Source organism: Mus pahari (assembly GCF_900095145.1).
Source record: "Mus pahari chromosome 2 unlocalized genomic scaffold, PAHARI_EIJ_v1.1 2_unlocalized, whole genome shotgun sequence".
NCBI lineage: Eukaryota > Metazoa > Chordata > Mammalia > Rodentia > Muridae > Mus > Mus pahari.
In genome coordinates, this window is record NW_018391599.1 from 377,730 (window position 1) to 404,484 (window position 26,755).

At 40.0% G+C, this 26,755-nt stretch overlaps 1 protein-coding gene across 1 annotated transcript in view; it reads right to left on the minus strand.

Moving 5' to 3' along the window:
* LOC110314590 (solute carrier organic anion transporter family member 1A4-like) overlaps positions 1 to 16,948 on the minus strand; it is a 40,898-nt gene extending 23,950 nt beyond the window's left edge. The window contains exons 1-3 of the mRNA XM_021188864.1: positions 16,889 to 16,948; positions 14,100 to 14,241; positions 7,931 to 8,063 (exon numbers count right to left, since the gene is read on the minus strand). Coding sequence (XP_021044523.1) covers positions 7,931 to 8,063; positions 14,100 to 14,241; positions 16,889 to 16,948 — 335 coding nt within the window. The remainder of the gene's footprint in view (positions 1 to 7,930; positions 8,064 to 14,099; positions 14,242 to 16,888) is intronic.
* Between the last annotated feature and the right edge of the window lie 9,807 nt (positions 16,949 to 26,755).

The window sequence follows — 26,755 nt, forward strand, 5'->3', positions numbered from 1 at the left end:
CAGGCTCACAGGCTCACAGGCTCACAGGCTCACAGGCTCACAGGCTCACAGGCTCACAGGCTCACAGGTTCACAGGCTCACAGGCTCACAGGAGGAACAAATTCCAGGTAGAGACAGGAAAACCAGCTAACCCCAGAGGTAACCAGATGGCAAGAGGCAAGCACAAGTACAAAAGCAACAGAAACCGAGGTTATATGGCATTATCTGAACCCAGTTCTTCTACCACATCAAGACCTGGATACCCCCAACATACCTAAAAAGCAAGATTATGATTTAAAATGCAGCTCATGATGATAATGAAAGACTTTAAGAAGGCCATAAATAACTCCCTTAAAGAAATTCAGGAGAACACAGGCAAACAGGTAGAAGCCCTTAAAAAGGAAACACACAAGTCCCTTAAAGAAATATACGAAAACAGAACCAAACAAGTAAAGGAATTGACCAAATCTATCCAGGATCAAAAAATGGATAACAAAACAACAACAACAACAACAACAACAACAACAAAAACAATAAAGAAATCACAAAATGAAACAACCCTGGAGATAGAAAACCTCCCATCACATGATAATCAAAACACCAAATGCATAAAACAAAGAAAGAATATTAAATGCAATAAGGGGAAAAGATCAAGAACATATAGAGGCACACCTATCAGAATTACACTAGACTTCTCAAAAGAGACTCTAAAGCCAGAAAATGGTAAACAGATGTCATACAGACCCTAAGAGAACAAAAATGCCAGCTCAGGCTACTATACCCAGAAAAACTCTCAATCACCATAGAAGGTAAAACCAAGATATTTCAGGGAAAAAAAAAAAAACAAATTTAAACGATGTCATTATGCAAATCCAGTCCTACAAAGGAAAACAGAAAGAAAACTCCAACACGAGGAGGAAAACTACACCCTAGAAAAAGGAGCAAAGTAATCTTTTAACAAATCCAAAAGAAGAAAGGCATGCAAACATAATACCACCTCTAACAAAAATAACAGGGAGTAACAATCACTTTTCCTTAATATCTCTTAACATCAATGGACTCAATTCCCCAATAAAAAGACATAGACTAACAGACAAGACATGTAAACAGGACCCAGAATTTTACTGCATACAGGAAATGCACCTCAGTGACAAAGACAAACACTACCTCAGAGTAAAAGGCTGGAAATTTTTTCTAAGCAAATGGTCTCAAGAAACAAGCTGTAGTAGCTAGTAGCTATTTTAATATTGAATAAAATCGACTTTCTACCAAAAGTTAACAAAAGAAAAAAAAAGATGAGGAAAGACATTTCATACTCATCACAGTAAAAATCTACCACTATGAACTCTCAATTCTGAACATCTATGCCCCAAATGCTAGGATACCCATACTCATAAAAGAAACTTTGATAAAGCTAAAAGCACATACTGATAATAGGAGATTTCAACATCCCACTCTCACCAATGAACAGATCATGGAAAGAGAAACTAAAGAGAGACATAGTGAAACTAACAAAAGTTAGGAATCAAAAGAACTTAATAGATATCTATAGAACATTTCATCCTGTATCAAAAGAATAAAACTTCTCAGCACCTCATGGTACCTTCTCCAAAATTGACCATATAATAAGTCACAAAACAAGCATCAATAGATACAAGAAGATTAAATTAATCCTATATATCCTATCAGATCACCATGGACTAAAGCTTGTCTTCAATAATAACAAAAACAACAGAAAGCCCACATACACGTGGAAGCTGTCTACTCAATGATAATTTGGTCAGGGAAGAAATAAAGAAAAATTAAAGATCTTTAAGAACTGAATGAAGGGTCCCAAGTTCCCCAGAGGACTCTCCACACTGCAGACACCCTAGCACACTCAGGATCTTGGGATCACTGGTGAGTGGAACACAACATCTATTGCAAAACAACCCAGAGGGGCTTGGACCAGCAGGAACAGGGACACAGGAAACCTGCCTGACCAGTGACTGGGGTTCTTTCGCCACAGCACCAACCCTGTGCCACATTGGGTAAGAACTCAGTAGACCATCCCTAGGTCCCCAGAGAACTCTCCACATCGCAGGCACCCTGGCATACCTAGGATCTTAGGATCCCTGAGGAGAGTCGGCCTCCAGAGAGGGCTCAGACCCTGGGACTCAGGTGAGAAGACCATCTTATATCCTGGGTCTCTCAGAGACCAGTCTGTGCAGGAGAGCACAATGGCTGCAGAAGCAACAGAGCTTTTTGTACAGGATCCCTTCAGGACTTCAGAATCAGCCAGGAAGCAGAGCTGAGACCCAGACCACTGTGCTTCTTCTCTGCAAGAGGAGAGTGTGCCTGTAGAGAGTGCTCTGACCACTGGGACTCAGGAGAGAGTTGGACTCACAGGAGTGCTGACAGAGGCTAACAGAATCACAGGAGGAACAAGATCCAGCCAGAGACAGCTAGAACATCTAACACCAGAGATTACCAGATGGTGAAAGGCAAACTTAAGAATCTTACTAACAGAAGCCAGTGTGTCCACCACAGCAAGTCCTGGATATACCAACACATCCGAAAATCAAGATTCAGATTTAAAATCATATATCATGATGCTGGTAGAGGATTTTAAGAAAGGTATTAATAACTCAAAGATATACAGGAAGGTACTGTAAACAGGTAGAAGCCCTTAAAGAGGAAGCACAAAAATCCCTCAAAGAATTACAGGAAAATGCTGCTAAACAGGCAGAAGACCATAAAGAGGAAACACAAAAATCCCATAAAGAATTACAGGAAAACACAACCAAACAGGTGATGGAATTTAACAAAACTATTTAAGATCTAAAAATGGAAGTAGAAACAATAAAGAAAACCAAAAAGGAGACAACTCTGGAGATAGAAATCCTACGAAAGAAATCAGGAATCATAGATGTGAGCATCAGCAACAGAATACAAGAGATGGAAGACAGAATCTCAGGTGCAGAAGATTCCATAGAGAACATGCACACAACAATCAAATAAAGTGCAAAATGCAAAAATATCCTAACTCAAAACATCCAGGAAATCCAGGACACAATGAGAAAACCAAACCTAAGAATAATAGGAGTAGATGAGAATGAAGATTTTCAACTTAAAGAGCCAGTAAATATCTTAAACAAAATTATAGAAGAAAACTTCCCATACCTAAAGAAAGAGATACCCATGAACATAAAAGAAGCCTACAGAACTCAAAANANACTGGACAAGAAAAGAAATTCCTCCCAACACATAATAATCAGAACAACAAATGCACTAAATAAAGATTGAATATTAAAGGCAGTAAGGGGAAAAAGTCAAATAACATATAAAGACAGAACTATTAGAATTACACCAGACTTCTAACCAGAAACCATGAAAGCCAGAAGATCCTGGACACATGTTATACAGACTATAAGATAACACAAATGCCATCCCAGGCTACTATACCCAGCAAAACTCTCAATTACCATAGATGGAGATTCCAAATATTCCATGATGAAACCAAATTTATACAATATCTTTCCACAAATCCAGCCCTTCAAAGGATGATAAAGGGAAAACTCCATCACAAGGAGGGAAACTACATCCTAGAAAAGCAAGAAAATAATCCTTAAATGAACCTAAAAGAAGATAGCTGAAAGTATAGAATTCCAACTCTAACAACAAAAATAACAGGAAGCAACAATTACTTTTCCTTAATGTCTCTTAATATATCAATGGACCCAATTCCCCACAACAAAACATAGACTAAGAGACTGGCTACATAAACAGGACCCAACATTTTGCTGCATACAGGAAACACACCTCAGGAACAAAGACAGACACTACCTCAGAGTACAAGGTTGGAAAACAATTTTCCAAGCAAATGGACCCAAGAAACAAGCTGGAGTAGCCATTCTAATATTGAATAAAATTGACTTCCAACCCAAAGTTATCAAAAATGGCAAGGAGGGGCACTTCATACTCATCAAAGGTAAAATCTTCCAAGATGAATTCTCAATTTTGAATATCTATGCTCCAAATGCAAGGGCAGCCACATTCATTAAAGAAACTCTAGTAAAGCTCAAATGACACATTGCACCTCACACAATAATAGTGGGAGACTTCAACACCCCACTCTCATCAATGAACATATCCTGGAAACAGAAACTAAACAGAGACACAATGAAGCTAACAGAAGTTATGAAACAAATAGATTTAACAGATAACTACAAAACATTTTATCTTAAAACAAAAGGATATACCTTCTTCTTAGCAACTCATGGTACCTTCTCCAGAATTGACCATATAATTGGTCACAAAACAGGCCTCAACAGGTACAAAAATATTGAAATTATCCCATGCATTCTATCAGATCACCATGGACTAAGGCTGATTTTCAGCAACAACACAAATAATAGCCAACATACATTTGGAAGCTGAACAAAACTCTACTCAATGATAACTTGGTCAAGGAAGAAATAATGAAAGAGATTTTAGAGTTTAATGAAAACGAAGCCACAACATACCCAAACTTATGGGACACAATGAAACCAGTCCTAAGAGGAAATCTTATAGCTCTGAGTCCCACCAAAAAGAAACTAGAGAGTGCATACATTAGCAGCTTGACAGCATACCTAAAAGTTCTAGAACAAAAGGAAGCAAATTCACCCAAGAGGAGGAGATGGCAGGAAATAATCAAACTAATGGCTGAAATCAACCAAGTGGAAACAAAAAGAACTATACAAAGCATCAACCAAACCAGGAGCTGGTTCTTTGAGAAAAACAACAAAATATATAAACCCTTATCCAGACTAACTAGAGGGCACATGGACAGTATCCTAATTAACAAAATCAGAAATGAAAAAGGAGACACAACAACAGAACCTGAGGAAATCCAAAACATCATTAGATCCTACTACAAAAGGCTATATGTAACAAAACTGAAAAACCTGGATGAAATGGACAACTTCCTAGACAGATACCAGGTACCAAAGTTAAATCAGGATCAGATTAACAATCCAAACAGTCCCATATCCCCTAAAGAAATAGAAGCAGTCATTAATCGCCTCCCAACCAGAAAAAAAAAAAAAAAAAAAAAAAACAGGACCAGATAGTACGAGTTCTATCAGACCTTCAAAGAAGACCTAATTCCAATTCTCCTCAAACTATTCCACAAAATTGAAACACAAGGTAGTCTACCCAATTCATTCTATGAAGCCACAATTACTCTGATACCTAAATCACATAAAGTCCCAACAAAGAAAGAGAACTTCAGACAAATTTCCCTTATAAATATTGATGCAAAAATACTCAATAAAATTCTCTCAAACAGAATCCAAGAACACATCAAAACGATCATCCATCATGATCAAGTAGGCTTCATTCCAGGGATGCGGGGATGGTTTAATATATGGAAATCCATCAATGTAATCCACTGTATAAACAAACTCAAAGACAAAAACCATATGGTCATCTCGTTAGATGCTGAGAAAGGATTTGACAAAATCCAACACCCATTCATGATAAAAGTCTTGGAAAGATCAGGAATTCAAGGCCCATACCTAGACATAATAAAAGCAATATACAGCAAACCAGTAGCCAACATCAAACTAAACGGAGAGAAACTCGAAGCAATCCCACTAAAATCAGGGACGAGACAAGGCTGCCCTTTTTCTCTCTACCTATTTAATATAGTAAAGTCCTAGCCAGAGCAATTAGACAACAAAAGGAGATCAAGGAGATACAAATTGGAATGAAAGAAGTCAAAATATCACTATTTGCAGATGATATGATAGTATATATAAGTGACCCTAAAAATTCTACCAGAGAACTCCTAANCCTGATAAATACCTTCAGTGAAGTAGGTAGATATAACATTAAGTCAAACAAATTAGTGGCCTTTCTCTACACAAAGGATAAACGGGCTGAGAAAGAAATTAGGGAAACAAACCCTTCACAATAGTCTCAATATAAGATACTTTGGTGTGACTCTAAGGAAGTAAAAGATCTGTATGATAGGAACTTCAAGTCTCTGAAGAAAGAAATCGAAGATCTCAGAAGATGGAAAGATCTCCCATGCTCATGGATTGGCAGAATTAATAGAGTAAAAATAGCTATTTTGCCAAAAGCAATCTACAGATTCAATGCAATCCCAATCAAAATTCCAACTCAATTCTTCATAGAGTTAGAAAGAACAATTTGCAAATTTACTTGAAATAACAAATCCAGGGTAGCTAAGATCAAAAATTCAGGTGACATCAGATGCTGGCAAGGATGTGGAGAAAGAGGCATACTCTTCCATTGCGGTTGGGATTGCAAGGTGGTACAACCACTCTGGAAATCAGACTGCTGGTTCCTCAGAAAATTGGAAATGGTATTACCTGAGGACCCAGCAATACTACTCCTGGGCATATACCCAGAAGATGCTCTAACATGTCATAAGTACACATGCTCCACTTTGTTCATAGCAGCCTTATTTATAATAGCCAGAAGCTGGAAACAACCCAGATGTCTCTCAACAGAAGAATGGATACAGAAAATGTGGTACATTTATACAATGGAGTACTACTCGGCCATTAAAAACAATGCCTTCATGAAATTCACAGGCAAATGGACAGAACTAGAAAATATCATCTTGAGTGAAGTAAGACTGCTGCAAAATTACACACATGGTATGTACTTACTGATAAGTTATTAGGAAAAAACTCTGAATTCTCATGCTACAACTTACAAGTCATATGAAGCTCAAGAAGAAGGAAGACCAAAATGTGGATGATTCAGTCCTACTTAGAACAGTGAACAAAACAATCACAGGAGATAGAGGGAGGGGGTCTTAGGAGGAAGAGAGGGGGAGAAGAAAAAGGACAAACAGGATCAGGTGTGGGAGGAGATAGGGGGAGATGTTCAAAGGGTCAGGAAATTGAACAGAGGCATGTAGCAATGCAGGGTGGGGAACTGAGAGGAAGCAACAGAAAGTTCCAGAAGCCAGGAAAACAAGATGCTCCCAGGACCCAATGGGAATGACATTAGATGAAATACCCAACAAAGGGGAGAAGGAACCTGTGAAGACTATTTCCAGAGGATAGGCACAGCCCCTAGTTGAGGAATGGGTCCACGCACCCTTTCCAAAATTTTAATCCAAAATTGCTCCTATCTAAAGGAACTACAGGGACAAAGAGTGGAGTAGAAACCAAAGGAAAAGCCATCCAAAGACTACTCCACCTGGGGATCCATCCCATATGAAGGCACCAAGCCCAGTCACTATTACTGATGCTAAAAAGTGCTTGCTGACATGAGCCTGATTTGAATGTCTCATCATAGGCTCTGCCAGAGCCTTACTGTTACAGATGTGGATGCTTGAATCTAACCATAAGACTGAGCTCAGGGACCCCAATGGAGGAGTTAGGAGAAGGATTGAAGGAACTGAAGGGGTTTGCAACCCCGTATGAAGAACAATATCAACCAACCATACCCCTCAGAGCTCCCAGGTACTAAACCACCAACCAATATGGAGGGACCCAAGGCTCCAACTGTATATGTAGCAAAGGGTGGCCTTATCTGGCATCAGTGAGAGGGGAGGCTCTAGGTCCTGTGAAGGCTTGATGCCCCAGTATAGAGGAATGCTAAGGCAGTGAGGCAGGAGTAGGTGGGTGGGAGGGGAGTACCTTCATAGAAGTTGGGGGAAGGTAATGGAATAGGGGGGTTTGGAGGGGAAACTGGCAAGGGGGTAACATTTAATATGTAAATAAATAAAATAACCATTTTTTTTAAATTCCAGTGTTCAAAGAGCCACAGCAGAAAGGGAAGGGGCAAGAGAAAGATATCAAGGAGAAGAGAGTACCAGGAACTTTGCAAAATATCCTGACCAATCAGTTTGTGGTGACAAAGGACTTACTCAAAACGTCATCCAGGCTATGAAACTAGGAGAGCTTTCCTCCTCCCAGAAAGGAAATTCTGAGTCCCAAATACTCACGTGCCCATGAGGAAATGAGGTAGTGAAATTATGAAACACCCCAGGCCCATAGTTGCACATCCAACACCAATCATGATAGGTCTGTGCAGTTTCATTCCGAAATAACTCACGAATATAATCAACAAATGGTTTCCTGAAAAGGGAGAATGAGAATGCTTGTTGTAGTAAAAGTATCAGCAACTCGTAGTCAACAGCCTCTCCAGCGTTTAAACTCTAGAGTTCATTGTTTAACAACCACCTTAAGAACACAGGGATGTGGCAAGGAAGGGTGGGTTCAGTAGGGAGTAGGATACTGTGTGCACTGTTTTAATATGTAAAGTGTCTTAGTCAGGGTTTCTATTCTGCACAAACATCATGACCAAGAAGCAAGTTGGGGAGGAAAGGGTTTATTTGGCTTACATTTCCATACTGCTGTTGATCACCAAAGGATACAGGACTGGAACTCAAGCAGGTCAGAAAGCAGGAGCTGATGCAGAAGCCATGGAGGGATGTTCTTTACTGGCTTGCTCAGCCTGCTCTCTTTAGTCTGCTTTCTTATAGAACCCAAGACTACCAGCCCAGAGATGGTCCCACCCACAAGGGGCCCTCCCCATTTGGTCACTAATTGAGAAAATGCCCTGCAGTTGGATCTCATGGAGGCATTTCCCCAACTGAAGTTCCTTTCTCTGTGATAATTCCAGCCTGTGTCAAGTTGACACAAAATTAGCCAGTACATAAAGCAATGGTGATCCTGAGGGAAGGAGCTCTTCCTCTCTGGAGAACACTAAAGCTCTATTCATGATCATCCATCCCTTGGGATTATATATAAAAGCTAGTACAGGCCTGTGTGTCACCTCTGACCACTCCTCTCATACCTGCTCTATGCAAGTTCAAATGGGTTCATGTTTTTTAGCTTGCTATTTAAAGCCACCTTCGTTGTTCAGCATGGCCAAGCTGGATGCCTGCTTCTATTGTCACTTCTTCCTTTAGACCAGATAATACTATTCAGGGTCCTGATGCTCCAACTAGGCCTTAAGTCTACATTGCAGGAGTCAAAGGGTCAAAGCAAAACTTCATCTTCGTGGTTTAGGAGAAAGTTTGGTTTAAAAGAACTTCTTTGGAAGCCCTGTGCTGACAGAGATGTCTTTGATAAGTATCTTTGAGAGCTGAAAGAGTAAGTTGGACCTGGTAGTACAGACCTGACATTCCCAGCTATTGGAAAGCCAGGAGAGGAAGATGGCAAGATCAAAGTCAGCCTGGGTTAGAGTGAGTTCAAGCCTGCTGCCCGGACTTGGTCTACACTGAGGACAAACAGAAGATACCCAGAGGGTTAAATGTCGCGTATTGGCTAAGTCAAGATGGGTCATTTCTCCCATGTACCAACTCCTCAGGAAAAAGCATTTTTTCTTCTGGGCCTGACAGCAAGACTGACTGTGCCCAAGTTACAATGGAGACCACAGGGATCTGGGAACAGTTTAAGTAGTGGAGCTCTGTAATTTTGATTAATTCATTAAACATAGATTATAATTTACTCTTCCCAGATTACTGACTACATTAACAGCTAAGCTAACTGTACCTTGACAGCTAGAAAACAGACCTAGTTCCTTACCCGAAGATAAGTTATCACTATATTAGTTCATTAGTCAATTTGTTAACTAAGACTACCAGGTCTCTTACCCAAACAACAGTTTTCCCTTGCTCATAGGCTTCACAATAAAGGATACACAAGTTCAGATGTAAGCTTTTACAGATGGAACCTTCTGTTACTTCCTAATCTAAACTCAGTTTCCGGTGACTAAATGGGTTATACTTCCTCTCCTTGCTATGCCCATCCTATTATTAACTGATAGGAATTCATACAAATTAGCCTCATCCTAGCATAGCATTCCACTATAAAATCCACTTTCATAATCACAAGATCAGTTTCCTTTTTGGTTGTCTTTCAACTATAAACTTGAAGTGTTTATAATGCTAAATCTGTACTACAGCTATCATAGCTACAAATATGTTTCCTTTGATTGTCTTTTAACTATAGATTTAAGTTATTCTCATGCTAAATCTATATGATCAACTATCATATTCACAAGGTCAGGATTTTGGGTTTCCTTTGCCCTTTAAATATAAACTTAAAAATGTTTCTCATTATGCGATTCAGTCTCCTAGACAGAAGAGAGAGGCCCTCCTTACTTCCTCCTTACTTCCTCTGCTCCAGGAAAGGATTTGGGTTTGTTTGTTTCTTTTTCTGGGGGGATGTTTTGGTTTGTCTGGTTTTTGTTTGTTTGTTTGTTTGTTTGTTTTTGTATTCCTAAGCTTACCTTTAAAATGTTCATGTTGTTAACAAATTTATCTCTTTTGGAAACTTATAAGCAATAAGAACCCACTTAGATCTCCCTCTCATGGACCAAATAGACTCTACCTAGAGAAGTACACCTGCCAGTCAATAGCCTCAGTTCCTATCTGTGGCCTATTCCAGAGGGTGATAGTCCTCTCCTGTTGCTGGGATTGGGACTTCCCTCATTCCCACCACAGAGACCTAAGGATTTCAAATGTACACTTAAGAAATATTTTTTTCTCCCAAACATACTTAACTTTATTCTCTACCTCTAGTGTGTGTGTGTGTGTGTGTGTGTGTGTGTGTGTGTGTGTGTGTGTGTTTCAGTATCTTGTCAAGTCCAGGCATTTACTTGAAATCTATATCAAGGACAGGTCCAGAGAAATAGCCCACAGATGCTCCAGTCTGTTCTCACAGACACAGATGCTTCTACTGGACCTGCTCCTTCTGTCAACAGATGACTCCACAGACCATGGTCAGCAAGGAAATAGCCAGCTCTCCTAAGACCAGACCAACAACTCCATACCCATTTTCTTAGGTTTCTTGGAGACATGTTGACCCAAAAGTTAGCAGGACATAGCCAAAGATAAAGATGACCCTATTCCTGCTTCACCATCACCTCTGTCTAGTTTTTCCTTTTTTTCATTAAACCAAACAGGAGGAATGTTGGCATTCCTTCTAGGCTCCGCCCTACAGTTACCTGGCAACAGCCAGGTATGCCTGACTCACTATAAAAGAGGTTGCTTGCCCCCTCTTCACTCTTTCTTATCCTCTTATTCTCTTACTCTCTGCCCCTTCTCTCCCTTCCCCTTCTCCCTCACTTCCTCTACACGCCCCCCATCTCCATATGTTCCTAGCTGGCCTCTCATCTTCTTTCCTCTTCTCTCTGCATTTCTCTGTCTCAACTCCCCTTCCCATGCCCTAAAGAAACTCTATTCCATACTATATTCATTTCATGGCTGGTACCTCAGGGGGAAGGAATACCTCAGCATGGAGCCCTCCCCCCTTCCTCTTCACCATACTGTGCCTCTACCAAACATATCCTTGACTTTCTTTCTTTTTTATAAAACACAACAGCATGGGCAACTTATTGAGAGTTCTTAAAAAAAAAGTTAATAAAGAGTCTGAAGACAGAGTGAGAGAATGCATGTCTTACATGTGTAAGGACCCAGGTTCAATCTCTAGTATTATTCACACAGAAAAGAGGTTGAAGAGAACTAAATACACAAGTAAATTCTCTACAAACCACATATTTTTCATTGATGAGAATGTTCCCCATGTCCATATAATACATAAAGGAAAGATCAGAAAATTTAAGCACTTTTCTTTGATGAGTTGGCAAATCTCTAAATATCTAATAAAGATATGAAATATCTTTCATATTTGAAAGATATTTGAAGACTTTGTTTCTCTTCCTACTCTATTTCTCTCTAGTCTGCTCTGTAGAAAAGATGTTGTATTGTTTGGAATGGCATTTGCCCCAACTCCATATTCTTATTTTTATTACAGCCTGTCTCTGTTTCCAAAGTGTCCCGTCAATGCAGTCATCATTCAGAAGGTAATGTCCCATGATACTCACTATTTGAACTCTCTGTCTATCCTTCTAGTTTATGGCTATGCACCTCTGAATGTACAGAATCTTGTTTGAAATATCTATTGATTGAAAGGAAAAAACATTCCCTCTTCATATTTGGCTGAGTTTACCTTTTATATTGCCTTGCTATGTCATCAAGTAGTGGTGTGAAGGTGTGGACAGAGGTAAGTTATAGACCAGGCTAGGGTCAAGTTGCTTGCAAAACTGCGTGGGGAATGCCCACCAAATGCTACTTTCACTAGCCAGTATGAATTACTTTCTCTCATAATTGTTTCTATGAAAGACTTCCCCTAAAATCACCTGTCATAGTGACTGGTGATGCAAATAGTTAATATTTTTCTTTGAATGGGATAATTTAACCCTTCTTTAGCCTATAATACATTGAGTTCACAGAATTTAGTGTTTTCCAAGAAATTAAAGTTTTCCATAAAATTGAGTGAGAATTATTTTCAATAATCATTAAATTTGTGTTAGCATTTCCATTCATAGTAAATTATGGAGCAATAGTGACATCAGCAGCCACAATTTTTTCACCACTAAAAGTATAAATAGTGGCATATGACACTGTGGTTGTTGTAAATATTGTAAAATGTCATGGAGACAATAACTACTTAAAAATCAGATCTAGATAATATTCATCTTGTTTAAAAGCACAAATCTTTCTTTCTGACAGGCTGTTTAAATGTTCTGACAACTTTACTTAGTGTAACTGGCTTCCTCTTTACCTACATAGCTTAATTCTGTGCAAGTAAATATGATCCTGTGGAACACAGGGCCCCCCAATGGAGGAGCTAGAGAAAGTACTCAAGGTGTTGTAGGGGGCTGTAACCCTATAGGTGCAACAACAATATGAACTAACCAGTACCCCCTGAGCTCGAGTTTCTAGCTGCATATGTAGCAGAAGATGGCCTAATTGGCCATCATTGGGAAGAGAGGCCCCTTGGTCTTGTAAACTTTATATGATCCAGCACAGGGGAAGGCCAGGGCCAAGTAGTGGGAGTGGTGGGTAGGGGAGCAGGGGCGGAGGGGGGGTATAGGGAACTTTCGGGATAGCATTTGAAATGTAAATAAAGAAAATAATAATAAATAAAATTATGATCCTGATATGTCAGTAAGTTTTCATGATCAGTCCTCGGCATAGGAAGATCATTAGCTACTTCCACCCCTGTACTGGCACTCTGCCACCTAAGTTATAAAAGACATCCTCCACAGCAAGCCGCAGTCTCTACTCATTTCTTTCCCTGCACAATATCCCTCTTGTCTGACAAGCAGAGGTGAGGTTTCAGGGCAAGAGAGAAAAAAGCACTAGTAATCAGTACTTTAGTTAATTGCCCACTGTTAGGCTACAGGTCTTAAATGCCCAAGTCAGCAGGTTTTTAACCTCCAAATAAGCAAGATAGTTATTGGGACTTTTTAAAAGCCAGCAGCTTCAGCATTCATCATAGTTAGAGAAGTTAAAGGTCAGAGACCATCAATCTTTAAATCTTCCTCTAAGTCCAACTCTGTTTTCCTCTTCAGCCCACTCCAGGCCAGGCAGGCAGGCTCCAGGCAAAGGAAATAAAAACTATGATTAAACAATGCTCACTTTGTTTATAGATGGAATCTTTTTTGTTCTTCAGTCTTGTTACTCTCATCTCCCACTTCATCACCAAAAGTCCAGAGTCCAGAGTTCATCCACCCAATTTAGGAACCGTGTGTGACAGAACTTAAACACAGGGAAACTTACCCATCTTCTCCAGTGAATAGGAGAGGAGAGCCATTAACCTCACGGACACAGGAGGGGAAGAGAAACAATTGATCTCTCCTTTGGGTCACAAGTTACTCCAGACTCCTATACCAACCATTTAAAATACCAAGGAAATCTTTACCATCTCTTTAGCTTATCACATGACAGAAGTAGATATTTTTTAAAATCTTTTTTTTTAAGATTTATTTATTTATCATATGTAAGTACACTGTAGCTGTCTTCAGACACTTCAGAAGAGGGAGTCAGATCTTGTTAAGGATGGTTGTAGGCCACCATGTGGTTGCTGGGATTTGAACTCTGCACCTTTGGAAGAGCAGTTAGGTGCTCTTACCCACTGAGCCATCTCACCAGCCCAACAGAAGTAGATATTAATACTCTGTCTTCCACTCATTATAAAAAGGGACAATGTCAAGAGTATGTGCTACAAAGTAGGTGCCATCATGAGAATATTTACATAAGTGGCTATTTCACAACCAAACCACATATATATATGTAAATAAATATAAATTTAACTCACCTATCTCAAAGCTCCCACTGATGAGTCCAACTATAGACGTGGGGAGACCAAATTGTCTCTCTATTTGTGTGAGCATGGAAATCATGTAAGTTCCCGATAGTGATTTGGATACATATGCCCATGTTAATGCCATCAGAAACATCTAAAAAGAAAAAAAAAATTTAGGGAAAAAAAGAGAAAACTTTGATTTCTGATTATACAGGCCTTGAACATCTAAGAAACTGTAAAGTAATCACTCCTCTGCTATGCTGACGTTGTTCCAGACATGCAGGTAGAACAGCTGGCTAGCAGTTGTGTTGTTGACAGGTATGGCTTTGCTCTTTTATCAGTGCACCTCATTGATACAGAGAGACATGGAGTTGTTCTCTGTAAGACACAGCTATCAATGGGGCTTCAGCACTGTACCTGCAGGATAGGTGCCATCCCGTTAAGGAAGGATGGGAGGAGAACACAAAATTACACCAAAGCATTGTGGCTGCAACAGGCCTGCTATGCTCTCTAAGCAGGAATGACATGTTTCTGGATGTCCTGGGCCTTGTTCAACACTTTGTCCTCTTTCTCTGCATTCTTGTGCACAAGCCACATTCTCTCTATTGTAGACATAGGTCATAGTGAAGTTACCCACTTTTTTCTTTCTGGTTGAACACTATCTGTCCAAGTGATGCTCATGGCACAGAAATCCATGGCAGAAACTTTTTGGTGTCCCTAGGGTGTTAGAGCATGGGTGTGTACAGTTAAGTCTCCTCACTACCTGTCTGACTGATAACTCACCTTGAGTGACGTAACTAGTAACTAAAAATTCACCTATAACTCACCTTGAGTGATGTAGTGAATTAGCTTCCTGGTTTCCTCAACTTATAATCCTTTTGTTATCAACCAACTACTGGAATTTCTGTACTATCTCATCCAAACTAATAAGCATATAATACTGTACTAGATAACTATTTCTTACTTGTAAACTTATTGTCACAAGGACCAAGTAATTTGAATAAATTTGAGTAGAAACATGCAAAAAAAATTGGAAAAAGTGAATAACAAGTTCAGTATAGTTCAAAGTATACACTTTTGACTTCTAATTCCAAATTTCATTTGCAGTGATGTTCTTACCTACCTCTCACTGTAAATCCTTAAGATGACATGATTGACACAATAATTTCCATATAAGCTTTATAATTCAGGTCCTATATTTAAAGCAAAATCTACTAAAATTAAAAAACAATCATACTTGAGAGATCATTCCCTTCACTACCATTTTGCAAAAGAAAGCGATCCTGTTGCGTCTCGGGAAGTAAAAGACAGTGGCCACCCTCATTTAGATCTAGTGCTACATAGCATCAGTAGCTAATGCTATTGGCTTTTTACCTCAGCACTCTAGAGCTTGCAGCAAACCACCTCACAGCAAATTTTTTAGGTTTACTAGATAACTTTTCTTTTCTCTCTTAATTTCCTTCACCCCCAATCTTTGTGTGTATGTGTGTGTGTGTGCGTGTAGGTGTGTATTTTATGTAGAATGAATTCATGTTTACATACGTACATGGGGAGACCAAAAGACAATGTCAGGTATAATTCCTCAAGTTTTGTACTTTTTAATTTTTTTTTTACAGGGTCTCTCACCAGCCTGGAATTCACTGAAGAGGCAAGGCTGACTCTTCAGGGAATCTCCAATATCTATCAGCCTGACTCCCATATCCTCCTGCTGGAATCAAAGTTATGTGACTTAACACATAGGCATAGTATTTATATAGGTTTGGGGGACTACCAACCTCCATTTCAAGAATGTTACTGATCGAGGTGTCTCTCCAGCCCCTTCAGAAATTTCCCTTCCTTTTCCTAGTGAGTTTTATTAATTATTATTTATTATTAATTAAATTTGTTGCTTTCTGCTTTCTAATTTCATACATAGATGATGTGATCTGTTTACCCATTGCCTCCCATCTCTTCCTCTCTTTGCTATCAACACCCTTATTCCTAGCTGTCTTTTTCCAAGGTTCATGAATTCTGGTTTACATTTTTTTAACCCATGTAGTTTAACCAGGGCCTTCTCTGAATACTTTGAGTTAGAACTAAACATTTGTATCTGGTGAGGTCACCAGTATATGTATGACTGAAGGCCATGATATTTCCTGTCCGGGGAGACTTTTTTAATTAATATATTTCTAAATTTAGGAAGCAGGAGTTTCAGTATGGTACTGTATATCTTTTGACCACCCTAACATTCTAGATAGTTCTAAATTCAGGGAAGGAGCTAAATCTGATTATTTTTAAGTAGTTACTTCTAACTTTGGTCTTTTAAAATAATTGTTTTAGCATTTTTCATAGCATCAATATAATAATATAAAATGAGCTTTTAATAGGTAAAATGTGTATTTGAGTAAAATCATCTCTTGATAGGATAACTTATGAGCCAGCATCTTAGAAAGAAATGTTTGCTGGACTCTGTAGAAACTAGGTCAGTACTCAAATTTCCTAGGTTAATAGAAGTTCACATTTTGTGATGAAAAAAAATGACTTTGGAGCTATGAGAATATGAATTGTATCTAAATTACTGAAAACCAACAACACAGCTAAAAGTATAAGCAATTTTCTTACAAAAGAATGATTGTTATATTGCCAAAACTTAAAGAAAATACTTTTATCCCCAGATCATAATGTCTTTGTATATTAATAAACAGAGTTACTCTGCAGAGAACTGTTTAATATATAATATTATATGTGATATAATCACTGGCAGTGCTTGCTTTCAAAGGCTTCCATGAGTATATACATGCATACATAGGAACAATCCATACCTTGATCTTGGCGAAGCATCTGACCCCATGGGTTGCAATCTTTTTCTCAGGTTCTCCCATGTCGTTCTTCTGACTGCTTAACAATATCTCTCCTTCAAAAATCCTACTGCCAACTTTTCAAGAAAATGCAAAGTGGCTAAATTATTTACTGAAATGTAAATTATTTTTCTCTTCTGATATTGAATTGTTTTTCTTATTTTTCTCTCATGTATTACATCCCAACAACAGTGCTCCCTCTATCTCTTCACAGTCCCTTCACTCAACCTCCCTTCTCCCATAAATCAACCCCTCTTAATTTTCCTTCAAAAAAGCAGTGCTACTCTCCCAGGGGTATCAACCCAACATGACATAACAAGTTACAATGAAACTAGAAATGGAGCCACATATCAAGGTTTAAGAAGGCAACTCAGTATGGGGACAGTTGTTGAATCATTTACAGTACTTTAACAAGTAATTTGTTAAAAATACAAAACTCTCTTAGGGCTAAAGTTTCATCTAAGTCATGGTTTCTATTGCTGTGATAAAACACAAGGACTGAAATCAACTTAGAGGGGAAAGGGTCTGTTTTTACTAACAGTTCTATAGCATAGTTCATCCCTGAGGGAAGTCTGGTCAGGAATTCAAAGCAGGAAGCTAGATACAGGAGACAATGAATGCAGAGACTGAAGAAGTCAGCTCAGAAACTTTGGAAAATTCCACCAGACACCCCTCACCTCCTAGAGGAGAGGTTCATAGGGCACATAGATACCCCTCCTAGAGGAGAGAGGTCATAAAGCACATAGGCATCCCTCTCCTCCTGAAGCAAGAAGCTGATTACATTCCTCAGAAAGACCACAGGGGGGAACCAACCTTTGGCCACCCACAGATAAGAGAAGTCCTTGCTACCTCATTCCCTAAGGACCAACCAGTTCAAAAGTCACACTGTTCAGCCAATCACATTGTGCCTAGTGCTCTATTCCACCCCTGGAAACTGTATAAAAATTGGCTGAACAGGCCACCTGGGGTCAATGCCTCTCCTTCAGGTGCAGGATAACACCAGTGCACTGGAACAGTAAATTTCTCTTGCTTTGTGTGCTCACTTGGGGGGGGGGGAATCCCCAGTAGTGGAGGTTCATCAGTCTTACAAGATCATGAAAGAATGCTGCATATTGCTTTGCTCCTAATGACTGTTCAGCCTGCTTTCTTATAGATTCCAGGACTTCCTGCCTAGGGATGGTCCCTCCACAGTGAGCTGGGCCCTCACATCAATCATTAATCAAGAAAATGCTGCATAGATTAAACTATTGGTCTGCAAATAACTCTAGTCTGGGACAAGTTGTTATAAAACTGTTTAGCACAACTGGGAAGGTAGTTCAATGGGCAGTGTTTGATTCCTAATCTTGAAAAGCCGAGTTCAAATTTTCAGCATTCAAGTGAAAATCTGGCTTCTCTGCGTGTGCCTTTAACAACACCGGAAGAATGTGTCACCCTGGTTCTACTTTCTCCCTTGGGTTAGGCAGCCCTGTTGTGCACTGGGATGAACTAGAGGGAAGGATATTTAGCTGGTCGTGGGTGAAGGTATCACAGGATCTTGGTTGGCAATGAGCACCAAGGCAAAGAATACACCCAGAACCAGTTTTGATAAACAGATTTATTGGGGGGATGGGGTATTAATTTCCCTAGGGAGGTAGCCAGTGTCTCTTGTGCAAGGCTTGTATGGTCATGTACCGTTGGCCAGGGCAAGGGGTTGGAAGATGTTTCATCGGAATATTCAAGGTCTATAGGGTTTGAGGAAAAAACTTTGTTAATAAGGATTAAAGCCTCAAAACTGTCAGGGCAGTAAACTCTTACAAGGGGTTGATGGTAGTGGGAACTGATTTTAGGGTGCCTGGTTGGGAGGCAGAAAGGTAGCCAACTCCTGCCATGCTCATGATTGAAGGATTGAAGCTCCCTGGGTTGTAGCTCCCTTGAACTTTCCTCAGGAATCTTGGGGCCATTACAAGCTTCCAGACAGTCGTATTATTGCAGTGTGTAAACCTGGTACTTTGACTGAGTGAACAATCAACAGTTTCAGTGAAGAGAGCCAATCAAAAAAACCTAAAATTGAGCATTGTAGAGAAAGACTTTCAACATTGATTCCTGGCCTCTGTAATATGCATACTTACATATGTGCACCTACACAGACTTGCATAATTATGCATATACACAAAACCATAAATGAATTTACATTGTATATGTACATACATACACACACACACAAACACACAATCACTTGAATAAGAACAATTTTATGGTACCTTGAATGTTTAAAAAATGGAATATTACTCAGCTGTTACAAACAATGACATCATAAAATTTGCAGGCAAATGGATGGTTCTAGAAAAAAATCATCGTGAGTGAGGTAACCCAGATCTGGAAAGAAAACCATGGTACGTAGTCACTTATAAGTAGACATTAGCAGTTAAGTGAAGGATATCCATGCTGCAATCCACAGACCAGAAAAGCTAAGTAACAAAGAGATCTCAATGGGGGATGAACAGATCTCCCTGGGGCAATAGAATATATTTTAATAGAAAGTTTTTGTCTAAGTGTGGAGCAGAGACTGAAGGAAAGACCATCCAGAGACTGCCCCACCTGAGGATCCATCCCATATACAATTACCAAACCCAGACACTATTGTGGATGCCCACAAGTACTTGCTGGCAGGAGCCTGATATAGCTGTCTCCTGAAAGGCTCTGCCAGTGCCTGACAAATACAGAGGTGCATGCTCTCAGCCAACCATTGGTCTGAGCACAAGGTCCCCAATGGAGAAACTAGAGAAAGGACCCAAGAAGCTGAAGGGGTTTGCAGCCCCATAGGAGGAACAACAATATCACCAAACCAGACCTCCCCAGAGCTCCCAGAAACTAAACCACCAATCAAAGAGTACACATGGAGGGACCCTTGGCTCTAGGTGCATATGTAACAGAGGATAGCCTTGTTGGACATCAATGAGAAAAGAGGTCTTTGGTCCTGTGAAGGCTCAATGTCCCAATGTAGGGAAAAGCCAGGGTAGGGAAGCTGGAGTGGATAGGTTGGTGATCAGGGGGAAGAAAGATCGGATAGGGGGTTTTCAGATGGGAAACCAGGAAAGGGGATAACATTTGAAATGTAAATACAGAAAATATCTAATAAAAAAAGAAGTTTTTCTTTTTATTCTGACTGACCTTGTAAATCACTGCATAGGAGAATTATAGGCATAATTTTTTTTCAATCTACTTTAATAAGGGTTCAACCTCTCCTGTAACTCTCCACCCACTAGTGGTAGTGAAAAAGAAAGGTTATTAGAACACAGGGAATTACACTTGTTTAGAAATAGTTCTTTAGAGGCAAGTCCAATCTTTGTTGTCAGGATATCAGCAGTTCAGTTCAGTAGCAAACACCAAATATGAATCAGCATCTGCAGTGGTTCTCTCTGCAGACACCACACATGAACCAGCAAAAGCAGTTCAATCTAGAAGAAACCACAAGGCTTTCCAACAGGCCACAGAAGCAGCAAGAAACTGTCGGAATCTCATACGATGTTCTTTGGTGAGCTTTGCTCTATGGCATCACCACAACTGATGTGCAGCACGATGTAAGGTGAACCAGTACATACATGTTGTCAGCAAAGAATAGCAAGGTGAAACAAACCAAGCCAATCCTCTAGCTCCAACTCTCTGTGGGGTCACATTTATATTCCTTCTGATCATTATGTGTCATTTTATGTGTTTGCTATAGCAAAATGTCCTTTCACCTGTGTCTGTCTGCTTTAGCAAAACATCCTTCCACTTATGTACCCCAGCAAAACCTCATTTGACATAACTGACTTTCCAAGGAAACCAGAAGTTTCCACTTCAGAGAAGATTGTGTTTGATTTCTCAGTAGAAATCAAATGCAAATAACTATGTTTATTCTTTAGCTGTATTAAATATAGCTTGGAGCTTGTTAGACTCTGACCTTAAAGCTAAACACAGTGTGGTTAAAATAAAGCTTTTCAATTCTTTAGCCAAAGCAAATAAGACCCAGGCCATGCCATTTGAACTCACTTGGAGGATGCTAACTCTAAGAACAAAAAGGCCTACCTGGAAATCAGTGTGTAGAAGAATGCAAATAGATCCATATCCATTACCCTGCACAAAACTCAAGTCCATGTGTATCAAAACCTCAACATAAAAACTAGATAAACTGTACCTAATGAAAATGAAAGTAGGGAATATCCCTAAATGTACTGGCACAGGAGAAAACTTCCTGAACATAACAGTGATAGTTAAGGCACTAAGAACAACAGTCAATAAATGAGACTGAAAACTGAAAAGCTCCCATAAGGCACAGAACATTGTAATAAGACCAATTGGCAGCCTGCAGAAGAAGAAAAACTTTCATGAACTGCATATCTGACAGAGTGCTAGTATCCAAAATATATAATGAACTCAAGAAACTACACATCAACAAATTAAATAATCCAATGTAAAAACAGGGTATAGATCTAAACAAAGACTCCTCAACAGGAATCTCAAACAGTCAAGAAGCACTTAAATGTTCAGCATCCTTAGTCATCAGGGAAATGCAAATCAAAACTATTTTCAGATTCCATCTACATCTGACATACTGGCTAAGATTAATGACACAGCTCATGCTGGCAATGACTTGGATAAGAATACTCCTCCCTTGACGGTAGAAGTGTAAACATGTACAGCCACTATGGAAATCAATATGGAGGTTCCTCAGAAAACTGGGAATTGATCTACCTCAAGATACAGCTGTACCACTCCTGAGTATATATCCAAAAGATGTTCCATCCTACCACAAAACACTTGCTCAAGTATGTTCATAGTTGCTTTATTCATAATAGCCAGAAGGTGGAAAAAACCCTAGATGTCCTTCAACCAAAAAAAAAATGCATAAAGAAAATGTGACACATTTACAAAATGGAGTACTACTCAGCTGTTAAAAACAGTATCATAAAATTTGCAGGAAAGTGGATGGTACTTGAAGAAAATCATTGTGAATGAGGTAACCCAGATCTGGAAAGACAACCATGGTATGTAGTCACTTATAAGTGAACATTAGCAGTCAAGTGAAGGATATCCATGCTGCAATCCATAGACCAGAGAACTCAAGTAACAAAGAGGTCTCAATGGGGGATTCATGGATATCCCTGGAAAAGAGAAATAGAATATATTTTGCAGGTAGACTGAGGGCAGGTGGAGATAGGAACAAGAGGATTCAGGCAGGGGAGTAAAGGTATAGTGTTGTGGGAAATATTATAAAATGAACTGGCACACTCCCACACTTGTACCTCTGCCCTGTGAGCCGGGCCTGCCATGCACGGGTGGGCAATGGCTAACCTGTTCTTATCTCACAGAGTCTCTGACTCGAACTCCCCAATTTCTCCACCTAGCTTCCTAGGTTCGCACTGACACATCTTTACCATGCCAGCCCCATGCTTTCTCTCTCTCTCTCTCTCTCTCTCTCTCTCTCTCTCTCTCTCTCTCTCTCTCTCTCTCTTCTTCGCAGATGATCCAGTGCATGAAGGAAAATGCAACACAAACTTAGTTCAGAAACAATGGTAACTCAATCTCTAGGTGCAACAATTAAAACCTAATCCTGTAAGCCTTATTCACTGATTCCTCCAGTAACAAAACCTTGCAAATCTGCCATGATACTGGGAAACTCTAACAACTACAACTTAGCCTTCTGCTGTCACGTTCCAAAAGGGACCTAACTCTCCTGTTTCCTCTCTTCCTCCATTCAACCCCGAAGTTCTACCTACTCACCTAGTGATTGCCACCTTTATTTATTTGGGGATTGATTCACAAGAAGCCACCTGAGTACATGACTCATTCCTCACTCCAGACAGCCTCTCCCTAGAGAGCAAGCAGCACAGAGCCATCCACAACAGGATAGAGTAGTGGAAGAGATGATTGGAAGATTGGTCATGGCAGGCAGTGAGGTAGAAACCTAGTGCAGTGGAAATTCCATGGTTATCTTAGGGTATCTAAGGAAATTCCATGGTTATTCTCTTAGGTTATCTAAGAGAGAGACCCTAATGAAGTCTCCAGAGTAATAGGGAGTATGGAGCATGAACTGCCCATCTTCTATGATTAGGTAAGAATTCTATTAGTGGGCCTAGGACATCACCTATTACAAAACCTTCTACCTACAATATGTCCTTCCTGTAAGGTGTGATTGGGAAATGGTGGTGCACAACTTGTGGGAGTGGCCAACACATTACTGATTCAACTTGAGGCCCACCCCATGAGAAGAAGTCCATGCCTGACACTATGTGTATGGACAGGAGCCAGAGGCAGTCATCTCAAAGACCCAGGATAGAACCAAATACTACTGGTTAAAAAACGAGTTAATGAAATGATTCCCAATGGTATTCTGCTATACTCAGAGACCAGTGCCTAGCCTAAGTGTTATCAAAGAGCCATCAGCCATCAACTGAGTGGAGCAGATACAGAGACCCATAGCCAAATGGTAGGCAAAGCCAGGGAAACCCAGAAGAGGAAGAGGTAGGATTCTAGGAACCAGAGGAGTGGAGGACACCAGAAAAACAAGGCTCTCAGAACTGATCACACGGGGTCCACAGCAGCATCTAGAGAGTGGAACAATAATCGTGGATCCTATGTGGGTCTCAGCTAGAACCTCTGTATATGCATTATGGTTGTATAGCTTCGTATTCTTGTGGGACCCCCCGAGAGCAGGAGCTGGAGGTGTCTCTGACTCTGCCTAAACTTGAGACACTTTTCAAATGATTGGATCCAGCCTTGTTATGAGGATTTCTACCTAGCCTTATTGTTATTTGTAATTCTATGTTCTGTTGCTATCCCTGGAAGGCCCGTGAAGTAGAAACGTCTAGTTCTTTGGAAAGTTAGTTGTATCAAATGATGTTTTGTGGGGCAGATAGATGAAAGGATGTCTTGCTAAAGCAAACAAGTGGAAGACTGTTTTCCTGAAGCAGATAGAGGTGAAAGGATGTTTGGATATAACAAACACATGAAAGGACTCTGGATAAAGGAGTATAAATATGATCCCTCAGACAGTGGGACACATGGGAGAGAAGCACTGAGCATTGATGTGCTCTGCCTTGCTATTCTCCACTAAAGAGATTCATGTATTGGTTCACCTTACACAGTGTTGTTGAGCTCAACTTGTAATCACTCAGCCATTGAGAGAAACTTGCACAAGTGCTGCTCCTGTGGTCCGTGTGACAGTTTGCCACTTCAGCGGTCTCACCTCAGTCTGGTTGGAGTACTTGCTAGGTTGTCCCTGGTGCTCACCTGCCTAGAGGACTTCTACAGCTGCTAAGTTATAGTTAGTGTTTGCTACAGGAAGAACTGTTGTCCAAGAAAATCAAGCTGGCCTCTAAAGAACTATTGCTGAACCGGCCTACTTTCCCCCATCCTAATAACTTTTCTCTTTTACCAGCTCTGTTGGGTGGTGGGCTAGAGGAGAGGTTGAACTCTTATTAAATGTTATTTGCAAAAAAAAATATGCCTACAGGCCTTTTTTGTTTTTGTTTTTTTGTTTGTTTTGTTTTTGTTTGTTTGTATCTTTGTTTTTTTAGGGAATCAGAGGGGGAGTGGATCTTGGAAAGAGAAGTGAAAGGTACTGGGAGGAGCTGAAGGGGTCTGCAACCCTGTAGGTGGAACAATAATATGAACTAACCAGTACCCCCTGAGCTTGTGTCTGTAGCTGCATATGTAGCAGAAGATGGCCTAATCGGCCATCACTGGGAAGAGAGGCCCCTTGGTCTTGCAAACTTTATATGACCCAGCACAGGGGAATACCGGGGCCAAGGAGTGGGAGTGGGTGGGTAGGGGAGCAGGGGCGGGGGGAGGGTATGGGGAACTTTGGGGATAGTATTTGAAATGTAAGTAAAGAAAATATCAAATAAAAAAAAAAACTAAAAAAGAAAAAAAAAAAGGTACTGGGAGAAACGGAGGCAGGGGAAACTGTAGATAGGATCTAATGCATATATATATATATATATATATATATATATATGCAAATAAATGAGTAAATAAATAAATAAGTAATAAAATGTGAAGATAATCATAGTGTTTGTACTGAACTTCCACCTCACTGAACCAATGAAATCTATTTGACTAGGCTTCTTTTATAAGTTCTTTGCATTCCACGACTTCCCTGGAGTCTCAAGAAGAGAAAAACTCTGGGACAATGTTGATTCACAGAACTTAGGGAGACACAGAATTTAAACCACAAAAACAACCTAAGGAAAACAACAAACAAGACCATGATAAAGGGTCAAATCCACCAATTCGAGATTTTAAAACGTAGGGTTTAGAGAAAAAAACAGATACCTAAGCAGAGATCTAAACATAGTATTTATGACCTACTTATTATGTATGAACAAACATGCTCCCCTCTGTAGAGGTGATGTATTCATGTAAGTATTGATATGCAACTCAGAAAGGTTGGCTTTAGCTCTATTCAATTGTACCATTCTCATCAACCTTTCTACTTTGTGTTTTGAAAGTACAATATGTTTCATTACCATTAAAGTATTTTAATTTCAGACTTCTTTTTTTTAGAAAATCTACCAGCTCGGGGGGGGGGGGGCAAGGCCTGATACTATCACTGAGGATAGAGAGTGAGCACAAAAAGGGATCATTCATGACTGCCCTTCGAAAGACCCAACAAGCAGCTGAAAGAGTCAGGTGCAGATATTTACACCCAACCAATGGACAGAAGCTGATGACCCCTGTGGCTGAATTAAGGAATAGCTTGAAGATGAGCAGGAGAGCAACCCTGTTTGAGGACCAGAAGTCTCAACTAACCTGGACCCCTGAAATCTCTCAGACAATGGACCACAAACCAGGCAGCATACACCAGCTGAAATGAGGTCCCCAACACATTATACAGCACAGGAGTGCTGAGTCTGGACTCAGTCAGAGAAAATTCACCTACCCCTCAAGAGACTGGAGGCTCCAGGGAGTGGGGAGGTATGATGGGGAGGGGGCATTGTACAGATGGGTGTTAGGGGAGAGGTATGTATGTGGAACCGTCAGAGGGTGGACTGGGAGGGAGATACAATGTGGATTATAAAAAAAAGATTAAGTAAAATTTAAAAAAAAAAAAAAAAAGAAAAAAAGAAAATTTACTTCAACTTTCTAGTATGATTACCTAGGCATATCCACAGCAGTAATTTATGAAAATTCTCTGAACAATGTTCATTTAACATGTAATCCAGCATTGTCCTAAATTTATAAAACATTTACCAAACTTCCCAATCCCAGTCACACTATGCAATCATGTGAGACCTTAGTTCTCTTTATTGCCCTGCAGTTACAACAAATAGTTACTGAACACCTAAAGTTCCAGTCACAGCATAAAGCACCAAAATTCAACTAAGAATAAGACAAGCTATGATGTTATAGAGAAAAGTGAAGTTGTTTTCGACAACTCAGTTTCCAGAGAAAATTGCTTTAATACAAATCCCTAGGAATCTACATTTCTCCTAGGAAAGATAATGTTTTAGATTGATAGATAGATGATAGATAGATAGATAGATAGATAGATAGATAGATAGATAGATAGATTTCACTGGATAGAAAGAGACCATGTGTTCTTTGCTCCGGTGCACTGCCAGGGAGAGGGTGGCCTGCAGAAGTGACATAGCTTCTGGGAAAGATCCCATTTCTGGCTCCAGTCACCCAGCACCTTTCCTGCCCTAGGAGGGGTGTCCGCCTGGGAGGAGTCTCAAGGCCTGAGCCAGCAGGAGAGCCATCTTTGCTCCTGTTCACTTAGGCTCCAGTCTTCCCTAGCTAGAGTGTGGACCACAGAAGCTACACAGCTTTGGGACAGACAGAAGCAACCTAACTTCTGGGACAGACCCT